Source organism: Anoplophora glabripennis, unplaced genomic scaffold (genome assembly GCF_000390285.2).
Source record: "Anoplophora glabripennis isolate ALB-LARVAE unplaced genomic scaffold, Agla_2.0 scaffold113, whole genome shotgun sequence".
NCBI classification, from domain to species: domain Eukaryota; kingdom Metazoa; phylum Arthropoda; class Insecta; order Coleoptera; family Cerambycidae; genus Anoplophora; species Anoplophora glabripennis.
The window spans coordinates 796,867-812,044 of NW_019416240.1; the positions used below are offsets into that span (position 1 = coordinate 796,867).

General features: G+C 32.2%; 1 protein-coding gene across 1 annotated transcript in view; it reads left to right on the top strand.

Annotated features, from left to right (window-relative positions):
- Positions 1-15,178, top strand: part of LOC108905973 (mucin-3A-like) — a 131,220-nt gene that overhangs the window by 49,734 nt on the left and 66,308 nt on the right. Inside the window, exon 2 of the mRNA XM_018709084.1 lies at positions 7,918-7,964. Coding sequence (XP_018564600.1) covers positions 7,928-7,964 — 37 coding nt within the window. The 5' untranslated portion in view covers positions 7,918-7,927. The remainder of the gene's footprint in view (positions 1-7,917; positions 7,965-15,178) is intronic.

Consider the following 15,178-nt stretch of genomic DNA (forward strand, 5'->3'; position numbering starts at 1 on the left):
ATAGATAGATAGATAGATAGATAGATAGATAGATAGATAGATAGATAAATAAATAAATAAATAAATAAATAAATAAATAAATAAATAAATAATCTGTTTACTCACCTGATTTTCCACGGCGATTAAAATTTCTGGTTCAAATATTCCATAATCTTTTAAATGTTGAACTAATCTGACAAACATTTTCTTATTCGGTACTTTTAAGTCGGCGTAATCTATCTGATATCGTTTTCTTTGCTCCTGAAAGTAGGCTCTAACCATATCAACTCTTTCTTGATTCGTATAAGTACATGTTTTTTCATAATGTACAAAAACTTTAAACTTTAAACAAAAATAACTTTAAAAGATTATACACTTACTCCACATAAAGGCACTTTATGTACAAGGTGATTCACTATATTTTGACCCCCACTTTAACTTATTTGTTTTAAGAGTTATAAAAAAAATGTAAAATACAAAAGTTGCACGCTTTTTTATGAATTTTTCGAAAATGACATTTGAAAAACAAATGAAGTCCAAACAAAATGGCCGCGGATGTTAACTTTGTTATTTTAAATGGAACATCCTTTATATTTTTACATATTTGTATAGAACGTTCTCTGTCGAGCATAGCCATATATGGTTTGTTGGATCCATCTCTAACAATAAGCGAGATATTATTAAAAAAGAAAAGAAGGTTTTTTATTAAGAAAATAAGATATGTTGTACTTTTTAGGCATTTCTGCCCTTTTTCCAATTATGTAAGGATTTACAGATTTAGTTGTAATATATTTTGACATGTCGATATGGTTCAAAATGCGTATAGGTATTTTAACTAAATCTCACTAATTAGGCCGTGAGAGGCCTAATTACTCATGGACAATGTTATATGGTAGGCTGTGATAGTGACAGGTAATGTCATGACAATACTGTTATTGATCGACAGTTTGTATTATGATAATTAAACTAGGTTACACAGAAGTAGAAATAATATTAGGAATTCGAATAGAGTAAAGATCTTCTCCATACTATATTTTAATTCCTAATAATATTTCAATTTTCTACTGCTGTGTAATCTATTTTAATTAAATAATAATACAAACTGTCAATCAATAACAATGTTATCGTGACATTACCTGTCACTATCACGGCCTACTATTGTCCATGAGTAATTGAACCTCTCACGGCCTAATTAGTGAGATTTAGTTAGAATATCTATACGCATTTTGGACCATATCAATGTCCGACATGTCAAAATATATTACAACTAAATCTGTAAATCCTTACGTAATTGGAAAAAAGGTAGAAGTGCCTGAAAGAGGTATAACAATTACAAGATATCTTATTTTCTTATAAAAAACATTCTTTCCTTTTTTTAATAGTATCTCGTTTATTGTTAGAGATGGACCCAACAAACCCTATATGACTATGCTCGATAGGAAACATTCTATCCAAATATGTAAAAATATACAGGGTGTTCCGTTTAAATTAACAAAGTTAATATCCGCGGCCATTTTGTTTGGACTTCATTTGTTTTTCAAATGTCATTTTCGAAAAATTCATAAAAGATCGTGCAACTTTTGTATTTTACATTTTTTTATAACTCTTTTATATTATAACGGAACAGTGCAGTATTCGACCATTTCCGTATTAAATCAGGTGAAAGGACAGTCGGCTTATCCGCCTTCAAAAACATACCGCAACAGAACAGCGGTTTTTTAGTGTTCGGCGGTTCGTCCACATTAAAACAAAAAAATATGGTGACTTTAAAATAACAAGTCGGTGTAATACTTAATGAATCTGTTTTCACAAAATTATTTTTAATTAGTTTTGTTGTCTAACAGTTGACATAATAACATATTTACAATTAGTAACGTATCTCTGTATCAATATTAGCTAATATTTAACAAATCATGTAAAAAAATAGTTTTTTGTGTAGAAACGATAGAATGTTTCGTTTTTAACGTTGAGCGTTTCACAGTGATATCAAAAAAACGTGGTGACTTTAAAATAACACCATGCTAAGTTATACAGATGCAATCTTTTTTACTAAATTATTTTTCAATGTCACAGCCTACATTGATTTAAAAACAACTGTCAATTTCACACACAAATTAAAGTTAAACTGCATTTTAAAAAACTATTTGTAACTCGCCTATTTATTTGATTAAAAAAATAATAATTTCAGATTCGCGTTCAGGTACACGTACTATTAACCCTAAAAAAACTGACCCGCACTTAAAGTTACACCCTGTATAGTATCTAGTGTAGAATTAGGTTTTATATAGTTAATAATGTTTACATGTTATACCCTAATCTAATTATTGACCAAATTATGAAATATATTCCATATTATTATTTTGTAATATCGAGTTTTACTAAAGTGAGATGTTACAGTATGTTAAAATACTGCTTAATCCCGCATTTGTTACAATTTCCATCACGTTCAAATTTAGGACCGATTTACATATTTTTATACACCCAGACAACCTACTTACTAATGACGTTCACACCGTAAAACTCAAAAACGAGCACATCGGTCAAGCGATCCGATTCGAGTCCGCGTAAATCGCAATCCCTCCAGATATTTAATTCAATAGGGTCAACTAATACCTCCTGAGAGACCTGACGATGCAGCTATTTACCATTTTCGTCGCCGACATCGATCCCAGGCAGAACACAATAATTATTATCAAGCGTGAGAGCGAGTCCGATCGGATTGCGTAACGGTGGTCACCTTTGTGAGACCACTTTCAAATGTTTTGAGAACCGGCGACTTGAATAAATAAAGACAAATTACGGAATAGGCAGCTGGACGCGAAAATATGGGATTTTGTGGCGTACATAATACTGCGTTTAATCAGACCAGAATGTGGGTGATATGGGCTGCCAGCCACTTTCGAAACGGTTACTTTCATTTATGTGAGATTAATAACTGTATAGTACTTTCTTAGTAGTTTTTAAATAGCTCCATTTTTAAGCATATGTATTTACAAGGTGTATGGTAGACATCGACTAGAACGCAGCTCATATAATCCAGCTAATTCAGACGAGCCGAAATCGTAAAGGCGGTTTTCCACTAAACGGACAAAACAAAAACAAAACACAAACTTGTGTCGAATAAAACAAAACTGTAACTTTTCGCAAACTTTTTGAAGACTAGCGTGTTTTGCGACAGTTGGAGTATTGTTTTTCGGGTCCCGCTTCAAAAAGACGGTTTTCCACTAAACGGACAAAACAAAAACAAAACACAAACTTGTGTCGAATAAAACAAAACTGTAACTTTTCGCAAACATTTTGAAGACTGGCGTGTTTTTGTTTTTCGGGTCCCGCTCGAAAGCGGTCACATCAAAAGGTTTCGACGTGTTTTGAAACTCAAGTCTGTTTAGTGGAAACGGTCGTGTTGTATTTTCTATTTAAGTGATCCAACCCAATATCTATTTTGGCGTTTTCTTCTTCCCAAAAACAATATTTTAATCATTAATGATTATAGCTATTAAAAAATATATATGTGTTCAGTTAAAGTGTTTACTTGGCTAAGATACAAACTAACCAAGTAAACACTTTAACCGTACATATACCACGAACTCCATCCATGGATATCTGGGAAACTGAAGGATTTTTTTGAAATTGTGTTGGCGTGATACGGACTGTGGAGCCTACCAAGCTAAAATATTTTCAAGGTCATCGTATTTCCGGTTATACCGGAAGTTGATATTAACTTTCTTATTATAAATGGAACCCCTGTATATTATTGCAAAAAAATAGGGGTTTCCGTTTAAAAATTTCGAGTTTTCCACATATTCTGAACTTCATATACGATAAAAAAAAATTTGACCACCCTGTATAAAAACTGGAAAATTTTCATGTCAAATTCGATAAAGCAGGTCTTTCTCTACAAAATGTCCAATTTGCACAAAAAAAATAAACCGGGAAAACGAAATTTTGCTGACAGTCTGCATATGTCAATTTTTTCAAAATCGAAATATCTCGGAAACGGTCAATTCTAAGTATGGAGTGTGTTATATGTTTTCAACTTAAAAATGGAGGATGTCTCCAAAAATGCAATAATATATAGGGGGTTCCATTTAAAATAAGAAATTTAATATCGACTTCCGGTGTAACCGGAAGTACGATGATATTGAAAATATTTTAACTTGGTGGGCCCCACAGTCCGTATCACACAGTCACAAATTCAAAAAAATCCTTAGAGCGGTCTCCCAGATATCCATCTATGGAGTTCGAGGTGGGACACTCTGTAGACACACTTTTTTTCCAAGGACGTCAGTAAATAGTAAATATAAACCAGCCATAACTAAGAATAAAAAAATCTTCTCTAAACATGTTGGCTCGTTATTGGAAAAATGTGTTCCGACTTCCTCGCGACAACCAGTGGAAAAGGACTGAAAACAAAAATAAAACTCGAACAAAATGTAGCCCGCTTGATGGAAACAAGAGTTTTGGGTTTGTTTCAGTTTTGTTTTTGTTTTGTTCTAGAAAACACAAACAGGACATAAACTCAACTGTCCGTTTAGTGGAAAACCGCCATAAGACGCGCGTAGCAGGCTGCGCATTTTTCTCAGTGTGCAGAGAACGCCACCAGCTGTATTAATAAACAGTGTAATAACTTTCGGTTGAGACCGCTGGGCGGAGGGGTGGTACGATCGGAGTGAATTTGATGTCGTTGTGTAGGTTAGACCTTTCTGCGTCGAATAGAAGTGGTTTGGACATTCTACAATTAAGGCAGTAAAATGGAAGGAGAATGGCGAACCTGTACATTTGTGCTATTTTGCGTCAGCATTTTTCTTCGTAGTACATTTTGTAAATTTTTACTCAATAATTGAAAATAGTGTTTTTTAAAGCGATATTAAGTATCTCTATCAAGAGATCCACAGATCATCCCGAAGGATTTCGTTGCGCTCCTGTTAAAATTCATGTCTTGCTGATGAATTTTGGAGAAAAGTGAAATATTTGGGTGAAGACTGCCCCAAATATGGGTCAAAACTGATTTTTCCCTAAATTTTGTCCAAATATATCATTTTCGTAATATTCTGAGATGCCGAACACGCTGTTATTAGTAAAATTTACCATGACCTCGATAGTTCTCAGAAAATCCACTATTTGGGTGAAAATTGGCCCAAATATTTATTTTATTATACTTAAAATTATATATTTGCACACAATTTTCGAAAAAATCAATTTTGATCAATGTTTGGGCCAGATTTCACTCTAAAATTTCACTTTTCTCCGAAATTCATCGGTAAGTAATGAGTTTCGATTACAGGATTTAGCGCATCGAATTCCTTCGTAAATGATATGTGGGTCTTCTGGGTTTAGACTTTTTTTTGTGCTTGTGTAATTTCGAGAAATTGCTGTATACAAATAAATATAAGAAAAACAGGGATTTTCTTTTTAATTGATTTCAATTTTTATTGCAATTTAGTGCTTTGCTGTTAAGATATTTGAATAGAACAAAATGTTGACGTATGTAAAAGCTCCTGTGGAATCAGAATATGCTGTGTAAAAAAAACAATCGAACATTGATTTAAAAAGATATCGCTAAAAATAATTCCTTGGAAAAATACTTTTAGCACAAAATAATATAGGTACAAATTTTGATGATATCCGGTTTGAGTGTATATTAATGTTATCGTTACTTATTTTTGGCTAACCTCGTATATTTTAGTTGCATTATGTAATATTTATAATTATTGTTGCAGGTTCATAAATTTAGAAAGTGTGCAGTAAAAAACAATTGATACTTATAGGATGAAATATAGAACCATCGACATAATATTAAAGTGAAAAATTGTAAATTAAATCTATAGAACTTTTTATCACTACAATAGTAAGGAACTAAGTTCAAATACGGTGGGAAAAAAAACTAAAAACCTTTTTATTTTGGCACCTATGCGATGTTCATTTATTTGAGCAATTCGTACCTTTTTAGCACTTGTTTCTTTCTTCATAATAATTCATAATAACGGCTGTGTGATGCATAAGATAGAGAAAAGTATAATTCATTGAATCATTTTTATATTTATTTCAGCGATACGCAAACCAATTTACCCGGTTATAAATAAAAGAAATAAAACAATAATCCCGAGAAGTGTTACAAAAATCATATTCGAATAAATACCAAGGCCGTCTGTGAACTTTTACGCAAACTAGGAAAGTTAAATTGTATATTTATAATAGCTTTTTTAAGAATATAATAGAGGTTGTGCAGTGATGGACAGAGAAAGTTGCGTCGCCTTTGTAGGTAATTTGATAGATTTTTTCCAATTAGTATGTACGTCTAAATTGTATCTATGCATTTAAAAAATGAGAATACGGTCTTTAAGTAGTCTGTGAAAATAACGCGTAATAACGAGTAATAAGTGATTTACTATCTTTCCTATCAAGTTGCTGTGAAATTTATGTTGCTATAAATATAGTTAGTTTTAACCTTTGTGTTGTGAATACCATGGAACTGGAACATCATAGTTATCCATAAACTCTTTATAGGTATGAACGATCATCATATTTTTATCTAAAATATTTGCGATAAATATCAATGAGAAAAAAACAGAAGACGAGTTGAGAAAATATTTAAATGTTACGTTATAGTTACAGATTACATGAGACACAAACATTTTTCTTCATTTTTGTACTTTTTAACAGTGTATGATACACCCCTGTATTTTGACCCCCGGAGAAGACGAGCCATCAGAAATGCTCCATCACGTCAGGACTATTCCCTAACCTCAAAAAATAGCTCAAAATTAGTGGAAATCTCGATATTTTGTTAAAATAAATATTTAACATTTTAAAGAAATTAAAGTATACGTATTAATTATTCTCTAAAATGCCTCCTTGTGGCGTTACAGCTATTTTAAACTAATTCTGAGCATTATTAAAATGCCTAAAACAACAAAATATAGGCACACCCGGATTTCCGTTTGCTACGTGTTTTTTCGTTTGGGTAGGTGTAGGGCTCTTATATATTCCTTTTTATTAGTTTGCGTTTAATTGCATCAAAATAAAAACATTTTATTTTTACACTTTTTTCTTTAAAATGCATCATTGAGGAGTTATAAGGATTTTAATAATTCTCCAAATTTGTTAAAAAGGGGCATTTTAGAGAAAAATAATGTGCAAGAATAAAAGAATAAAAAGTTTTTATTTTGACTCTATTAACACGTCTGTGTAATTTTATTTCAAAATTTTAACTATTTTAACAGACAATCGAAATTTCCACTGATTTTTATCTATTTTTTGAGGTTAGGGAAAAATTCTAACGTGACGAAACATTTCTGATGGCTCCATCTTCTTCAGCGGGTCAAAATACAGGAGGTAAGGTATCAGAGTAAGATAATTTCATCATAAAGAGGTTTATCATTACAATTATCATAAACATCATTATTTTTGAGGGATTTGGATGAGACATAACATTCAGAGTGTATGGCCTTCGAATATAGTCAAACTAACAGTGAGCGTCCTGTTATTTCGTTGGTACTATGAAATCAATACCAGTGTCGCAGCAGACGTAACAAAGTTTTAATTAATGAAATTATGGAAATAACTACTTTGTGTACTAATGCCCCAATCAGCATATATCTAGTAAACGGCTAATATCGATATTGACGGTGCAATTGTGTTGTCTGGGGCAGTAGTCTATAGAGTAGTTGTTTCTCACTATATCATTAACATTATTCTTAAGGATAACTACTGATAGTCTGCAAAGTACACTATAATACATATTTTTAAAACAGTTAGATATACAAGTGCCTTGGTTTATAGATGTACATGCCAATAGTATAATAAGTGAAAATAGTAAATAGTTATGTGCGTCTTTAGGGTCTATTTATTATAACTATTTGTTTTTTATTTATGTTAGTAGCGGAATATTTAACAATATTCTTTTGTAAGTACTAATTATTTTATATTTATTTTCAGTGGCCTAGCTATGCCCTACATCAGAATGAAAAGACTTTTTTTGCGGGGTAAGTTTCAAATATCGTTTACATCTTTTAGGGCAATATAATTTCTCAATAAAAATAAAAAATAATAAAATATTTAAATAGTTGCTCTAATATAGTTGTGAAAATGTTAAATATTGTCAATTTTTTTACAATTTTTATCCTAATATACACTGTGAGCAAAATGACTTTGTATGACATTGAAAATACAGTGTGTTTTCGAATTACTGCACGAGAGAAAATATGTATTTTGAGAAAAGTTATTCGAACAAATTCTAGTTTGCCTAAAATCGCATTACCACAGAAATATTTTAATATTCATGTTCAAAAATGTGAAATAGTTGCGGAGTAAAATAGTTTTAAACTAAATAAATACACTTCGCTCTTCAACTATTTTAAGTTTTCTTTTTTTATGTATTTAAATTTCCCTAACCGGAAATATTCCTTTTTTTTATTAAGATACGAAGTTGTGCCATACCATTCATGGCCCTTAGCTCATTATTTTTGTTTTCTTTTATTTGTTAAAATTGATAGGTTGACTCTCAACATGTGCCTTCAATCAATTTTTTACCAAGAGTTGACGCCGCTCTTTTTTCATTCCTTTCCCAATCTTACGCAAGTTGTTTACATACAAATACCCACATCACTCCGAGGTATTGACTCCGGATAAGCTTTTTTCCCGCATAATTCATGAATAAAGCTGTAGAGCGTAGAGACCAAGGTTAATACACTTTTTTTAAATCTAAACGTCTATTTTTCAAAGAGAGAAAGTTTGAGACTATTTGTGAGTGAAATGGTTGAACGCACATTATGTATTTTAAAAATATCCTTATCCTATAAAAGTAATACAGCAGAATAACAATATCTGTTATCGAAAGCTTACGCAGTGGATATAGTTCACCTCATATTCATAAATACAAATATTTACATTCGTTATCTGATAGTTTACGAACTATCACATGTTTGTCGTCTCTCAAGTTAACTGAATGCCTAAGAATATCGAAATCCTCTTCTTCGCTCAACTCGGAAGCCAGAAAATCATTATCTAAATCACTCAAACTAAAATAGGTTATAAACACAAAATATAGAGATTATAAGTATAACTATGATTTTGTGTATGTATTCAATGCGTATGCTCCAAGAATAGTTCTTCTAGTTCCTGCTCAGGACCATATACCGATTTCACCGGTTCTGAATCAGTTCAGAACTAGTTCCATCATTGTTGGAATGCTGTAAGTATTCTTACAGAATCAGTTCTATATCCGTTGGAACGCGAATTTCGTTCTGCGCAATCTCCGTCCGGTTCTGAACCAATTCTCCTGTCTTTTGGAACGAAGCTATAGTATGATGTCAAATATTTTCCTAAATCAACATTTGTATTTGAAGGATCTTTTTGTTGAGATATCGGGTGTTAAAGTTTTTTAAAATGTTTTACATAAGAAAATAACATACGGGGTGCTATATCTTTGGGGATCCCTATCACTTGACCACACTATAACTTTTTATGGGTACCTCAGTGACTATCTAATTCAGTTTTTCTAATGCGAAATGTATTTCGTATTAGAATTAATTAGTATTGGCAGAGGCATAGTACAAAATAATTCAGTGTGTCCTTAATTTTGACTTTGTTTTATTGTTTGAGGTATAAATGATACTTTTTTGGTAAAAATATGGATCAGATCTCTAAAATATCGATTATTATTCATCTTCTCTTTAAGGCGGTAATTACTGGTACCGGTATAAATGCATACAAAGACAAAAATCGTATTCTCAATACACTCAAAAGAATATGGAAGTTGTGTGTCGTAATGGTGTGCTGTTTTCCACAGCTACAATAATAATCTATGGAGTTTCTTGGAACACTTTAAAAAGTAGGTAAAATATAAATCAGTGGCAATTACTAGAACATGAAGTGGTGGTGACCTACTGATTTTAGTTGTTTTAAGGATTTCGCGGTTTGTGCCGATATTGAAAGAATGATGATCCTTTGGATTGCTTTGCTCTGGCCTACGTACCTTATCGCTATCAGTTCCAGACCTACATTGCACTTCCTCAACCTTAGCTAGGAGTCTTTGGCCTGCTATTGTTGTTCTCGGGTTATACTCTGTGGGGGCAGACAGCTATTCTGTGTATGTAAATTCTTTTTCTTCTTGGTTGGAGTGTTGAAATTCCTACGAAAAAGTATTTCAAAATAATCGGTTATACTTGGTCCATTATCAGTTTTTGTTTCTTATGGGCGCCATATTGAATTTCAAGTTGAGCAAATAGAGCATTTCTTTGGCTTTTCAATGATGTAAGTAAGAAAAAATTTCAAAGACAATCTCAAAAAACAATATTTCAATATCTTTTTATAAATCTGGCAACACCGCATAATTTTTCAAACTATTGCTCAACTCAACGCCATGTCATTAATGATAAGCTTTTACATAAATTTGAGACTATTCTATAATAGTTTCGAAAAATTATGCGGTGTTGCGGGATTTACTAAAATTATTAAAATACTGATTTTTGAAGTTGTTTTTGAAATTTTGTCTTACTTATTGAAAAGCCAAAAATGTGCTCTATTTGCTCAGCTTAAAAAAACTCAATATGGCGCCCATAAGAAAAAATAATGTTGATTATGATTCCTCGCAACCGAAACGTCGCGTTGCCATGAAAATTTAAATATATAATGAAATTCATTAAAGTAGCAACTGAACTGTCTAAAACTTTCACCATCTAACCATTTTCCTGTCTTATACAGGGTGTTTCTAAAATAGGGTTCCAAACTTCTGCTGCGTTTATAACTCATTAAAATAAGCCAAAAAGTTCCTATTAACGCACCCTTACGAAGTTATACGCCCTTAAAAGGGCTCAAACAAAACAGTTTTTTTTTCTGTTATTGACAAAACGGTCGCAAATAAATAGAAAAAAATTTATGGGTCTTACATAACTTTTACGTTAAATAACATGGGCTACTCCGTTTTTCGACATGCAAATCATATGCGTCCCATTTAGGTTGGTGAAGGGGGTTTTCAGCCCGTAATTTTTTTTGATTTCAAAATTATGCGATGTTGCGGGATTTACTAAAATTATTAAAATATTGATTTTTGAAGTTGTTTTTGAAATTTTGTCTTGCTTATCGAAAAGCCAAAAATATGCTCTATTTGCTCAGTTTAAAATTGAATATGGCGCCCAAAGACAAAAAAAAGGTTGATGATGGTTTCTCGCAACTGAAACGTCGCAATGAAAATCTAAATATACAGTGAATTTTCTCGAAAAAACTTGCTGTGAAATAGTGTTTTCAGATTTTAAAAATTCCTCTAAATAAAAAAGTTACAAACGGTTTTCGAAAACGCGACAATTACGTTTTTTTCAAAATAACTGAAGAGGTAGGACCGGTCTGCAAGAACCATTAAAATAGCAACATAACTGTTTAAAACTTTCACCATCTAACCATTTTCTTATCTCTTATAGTTTCCAAGATACAAAATGCATGTATCACCAAAATGGTCCAAAATATCGATAACTTGTACAATTACAAAGAGTATCAGTTGACAGTTTAAATAATTACAAGTAAACTTGATAGCCCTGACTAATTTTTGTCTTTCTTCTTTAATATTTCGAAAGAATTCAAATCTTTTATAGCTCATAAGCATCACCTAAGAGTATATCATCGAAAATATTTTAATTTAATTAATTTAATTTTATCGTGTATTTCATTATTTGATCTGGTACGGCATTTTTTTAATGCAAGAAGAAATTGTGGAAATACAGCGCCTGTGTTGATATTACTTTAAAGTAATCTTGTGCAAAACCAAGACAATTTCTAAACAATCGATTTGTCAGTCTTATTTCGAGAATCCCCATATACTCGATAAATCGTTAACTTCACCGTTCATTCAACATTGCAAAACACGTCACTTTTTGATCAGCAACATTGCAAAATTATTACGGGCATGCAAAGCAGGTGCACTCTTACTTTTATCTCCGGATTATGTAAAATTTCAGATTATAGATGCATCTGGGAGCTCGAGGAAGATTTCTAAAACAATTATTTATTGGAAGAAATAAAAGCCGGCGATAATATTATTTATATAATAACAATTACCATTTCGGTTGCTTAATATTCTACGCATGGCGTGCTAGGCCGCGTAGCTGATGCAAAATTTATAGGTACCTGGCCTTCTGAAAAATTTATAGTAGAAAATTTCTCACAGTGGTTCTTTCTTCGTCTCTTTTTCTATCGTCTCTGACATAGCCGTCGTTTTAAAACAAAAAGTGAACAAAGTATAAAAAAAGTTCGTCACACTAAATATGTCATTTGAAAATATTTTTATAATAAATAATGACTTTGTAATTTAGAGATAGTTAAAACATAGCGATAAGCAGTCTCCATTTTCTTCGGTATCTGAATGATCAAACGAAGAATAAGAATTTATTCTCAGTCTCTGGTTTGAGAAACATGTTGAAAAGTAGTCATTGAACGTAATCAACTTTTAGCTAAGATTTTTTTTAGAATGACGGGTGACACTATTGCAGTGAAAGGAGGTCTTTTTTCTTTTTCTTTTTAATTGCTACTTGTGTGATAATAAAACCACATACCGTGGTAATATCGTACGTGTTATTACCTTTGCGGTTACCCTTTATGGTAACCAGCAATATCATTGTTAATTACCTTAACTAAAGTAATGTTAACAGATTTATTAGATAATTATTGAGCACCTAAAAACCCAAATCAGAAAATTGTTACGGAGAATCGTAAAATCAGTGATTTTGTAGTGCCAATCTAATGTTGAGAAATGCTTTTTAAGTACTGTTTACAAGAAGGGGTAAAAGTTGTACTTAATATCTAAAATGTATTCAAACTTACTCAAAAGTAAAAGAAAATCATTGGCATAGAGAAATTTTGAATTTATTTTGGAGGTATACTTTTTATCGTTTTACAGGGTGTCCCGGTACTTGATACAAAAAAGCCGAGTACAGATATTTTTTTAGTTGCACTTAATTACTAAGTTAGAAGAGTACATATCTTTAAAATAAGAGCCTAGAAATTCTTACTGTCTACTAATGTAATTTTCACTAACAAAATTTGATAAACACACTTTACACAACACAAAATAGAAAAACAAAACAAGAATAAGTTAAAATTAAAAAAATAATTTAAAAGAAAGAAAACAAAATACATTTTCAATATGGACACCTTCCATCTCCACACACTTCCTAAGGCTACGAATGTTATTTGTTTGTACACGAGAAAGCATTTCTGGGGTAATAATTTAATAGGTCCATACGTTTTTGGGGAACGTATGAATGGACATAGATATTTGTAGTTTTTGCAAAATAATTTGCAGCCACAATTAGACGATGTTCCATTATTTATGTACGAAATTATATCTAAATATCTATTGTGTTTAATAATAAATGGATTGGGAGAAGAGGTACATTTTCATGGCCACCACGTTCTCCGGACTTTAACCCGATGGACTTCTTCCTTCGCGGTACTTGAAAAGTTTAGCGCACACAACCCCAGTACAGACAAGGGATGAATTGCTACAAAGAATTAATTTTCATTGTGATAATATTAGATATACCTACTCCAGAAATGCTTTTTCATGTACAAACAAATAACATTCGTAGACCTATGAAATGTGTGGAGGTGGAAATTGGCCATATTGAAAATCTTTCTTTTAAATTATTTTTTTTAACTTTAACTTATTATTGTTTCGTTTTTCTATTTTGTGTTATGTGTAAAGTGTATTTGTCAAATTTGGTTAATAAAAATTACATTAGCAGACAGTAAGATTTTCTAGGCTCTTATTTTAAAAATAAATACGGTTCTAACACTTCTAACATAGTAATTATGTCCAATTAAAAATTAAAAACAAAAAATGGCGGAGGCGCCTCTTGACGAGCACTGTGATATAAAATCTCAAATTTTTCCTAAACTGTTTATTTTACCGAGTTGAACCAAGAGGATATTATCGTTGGTAAATTCTTCAGAGAACTTATTTTTTATACAGGCAGATTGCGATCGTCATCTATGCAAAAATTCTGGGTTGTTAACCATTGGTTATAGTCCGTCCCTAGCATTCTGGGCATAATGAAGTTTCACTTGCAACGTCAAAAACAAGCTGTATGCATGTGTTGTCGATTATCAAATTTGCAGCATGCTGAAGTTAATAGTTTAGAGCAGGGGTGGCCAACCCGCGGCCCGCGGGCCGCATGCGGCCCGTCGGTTGTTATGTTGTGGCCCGCGGAGCTGGGTGAAAACATAATATTTAATTTTAAACAAAACAGAAAATTTGTAAATTAAACTTTTATTATCCATAACATCGCTATGGGAGTATCTCAGTACAGTGACGAAACTATCGTTACAGTTTATTTCGTGTCCGTATGTATAAGAGCTGATTTCAAAACGCGCGCGCTAAGCTTGTATGTGTGAGAGATCAGTGGGAAGTGTGGATGTACCTCGTGGATTGCGGGGCGGGTATAATGCGTCGCCAAGTGAGTCTTCGGGAAGCTTCGGAAGCTTAACAAAGTTCTATGTATTAGTGTTATTCTGTAGTTTCGTTATATTTTCGCTACTAAGCCTTGATAGATTCTGTAGGTAAGTAAACTCCTCATCCTCACACAGGAGGCGGCGGATAAATACGCTTCTTTGATATCCAATTTGAATCTAGAATTTGAAAACCGATTTCAGGATTTTAAAAAACATCATGTACTATTTTGTGCATTTGCAACGCCATTTGCTGTAGACGTGAATTTATTACCTGGAAGATTGCAATTGGAACATTGTGAAATGTGTTGTGATACTCAGTTAAAGGAGAAATTCCAACAAGTTGGTTTAGAAGAGTTCTATAAAACGTATTTGGATAAGCATAAATATCCTGAGTTTTACAAACATGCTTTGTTCACGAGAGAACACGAATTACCGATGCTCATTTGGAAAACTGTTTGCTTGTAGCAACAACCTCAGTCGAGATCAACATTGACGCACTTAGTTCGGCAAAACAAAGTCAGGTTTCTCACTAAAATATTTTTAAATTATATAATAAATATGTTTGATTCTCAGATATATTTTATTTTCCTCAAAAAAAAATACATATTTCTTGTTTTCTTTAGCAATAGAATTGGCAACCGTTTAACCACGATTTCAACTACTGGGAAGGGTTTTATAAAAAAAAGGTAAGTTAGGTGTGTGGCCCGGTGGCAAATATCATTTCTGAAAATTGGCCCGGTCGCTGAAAAGGTTGGCC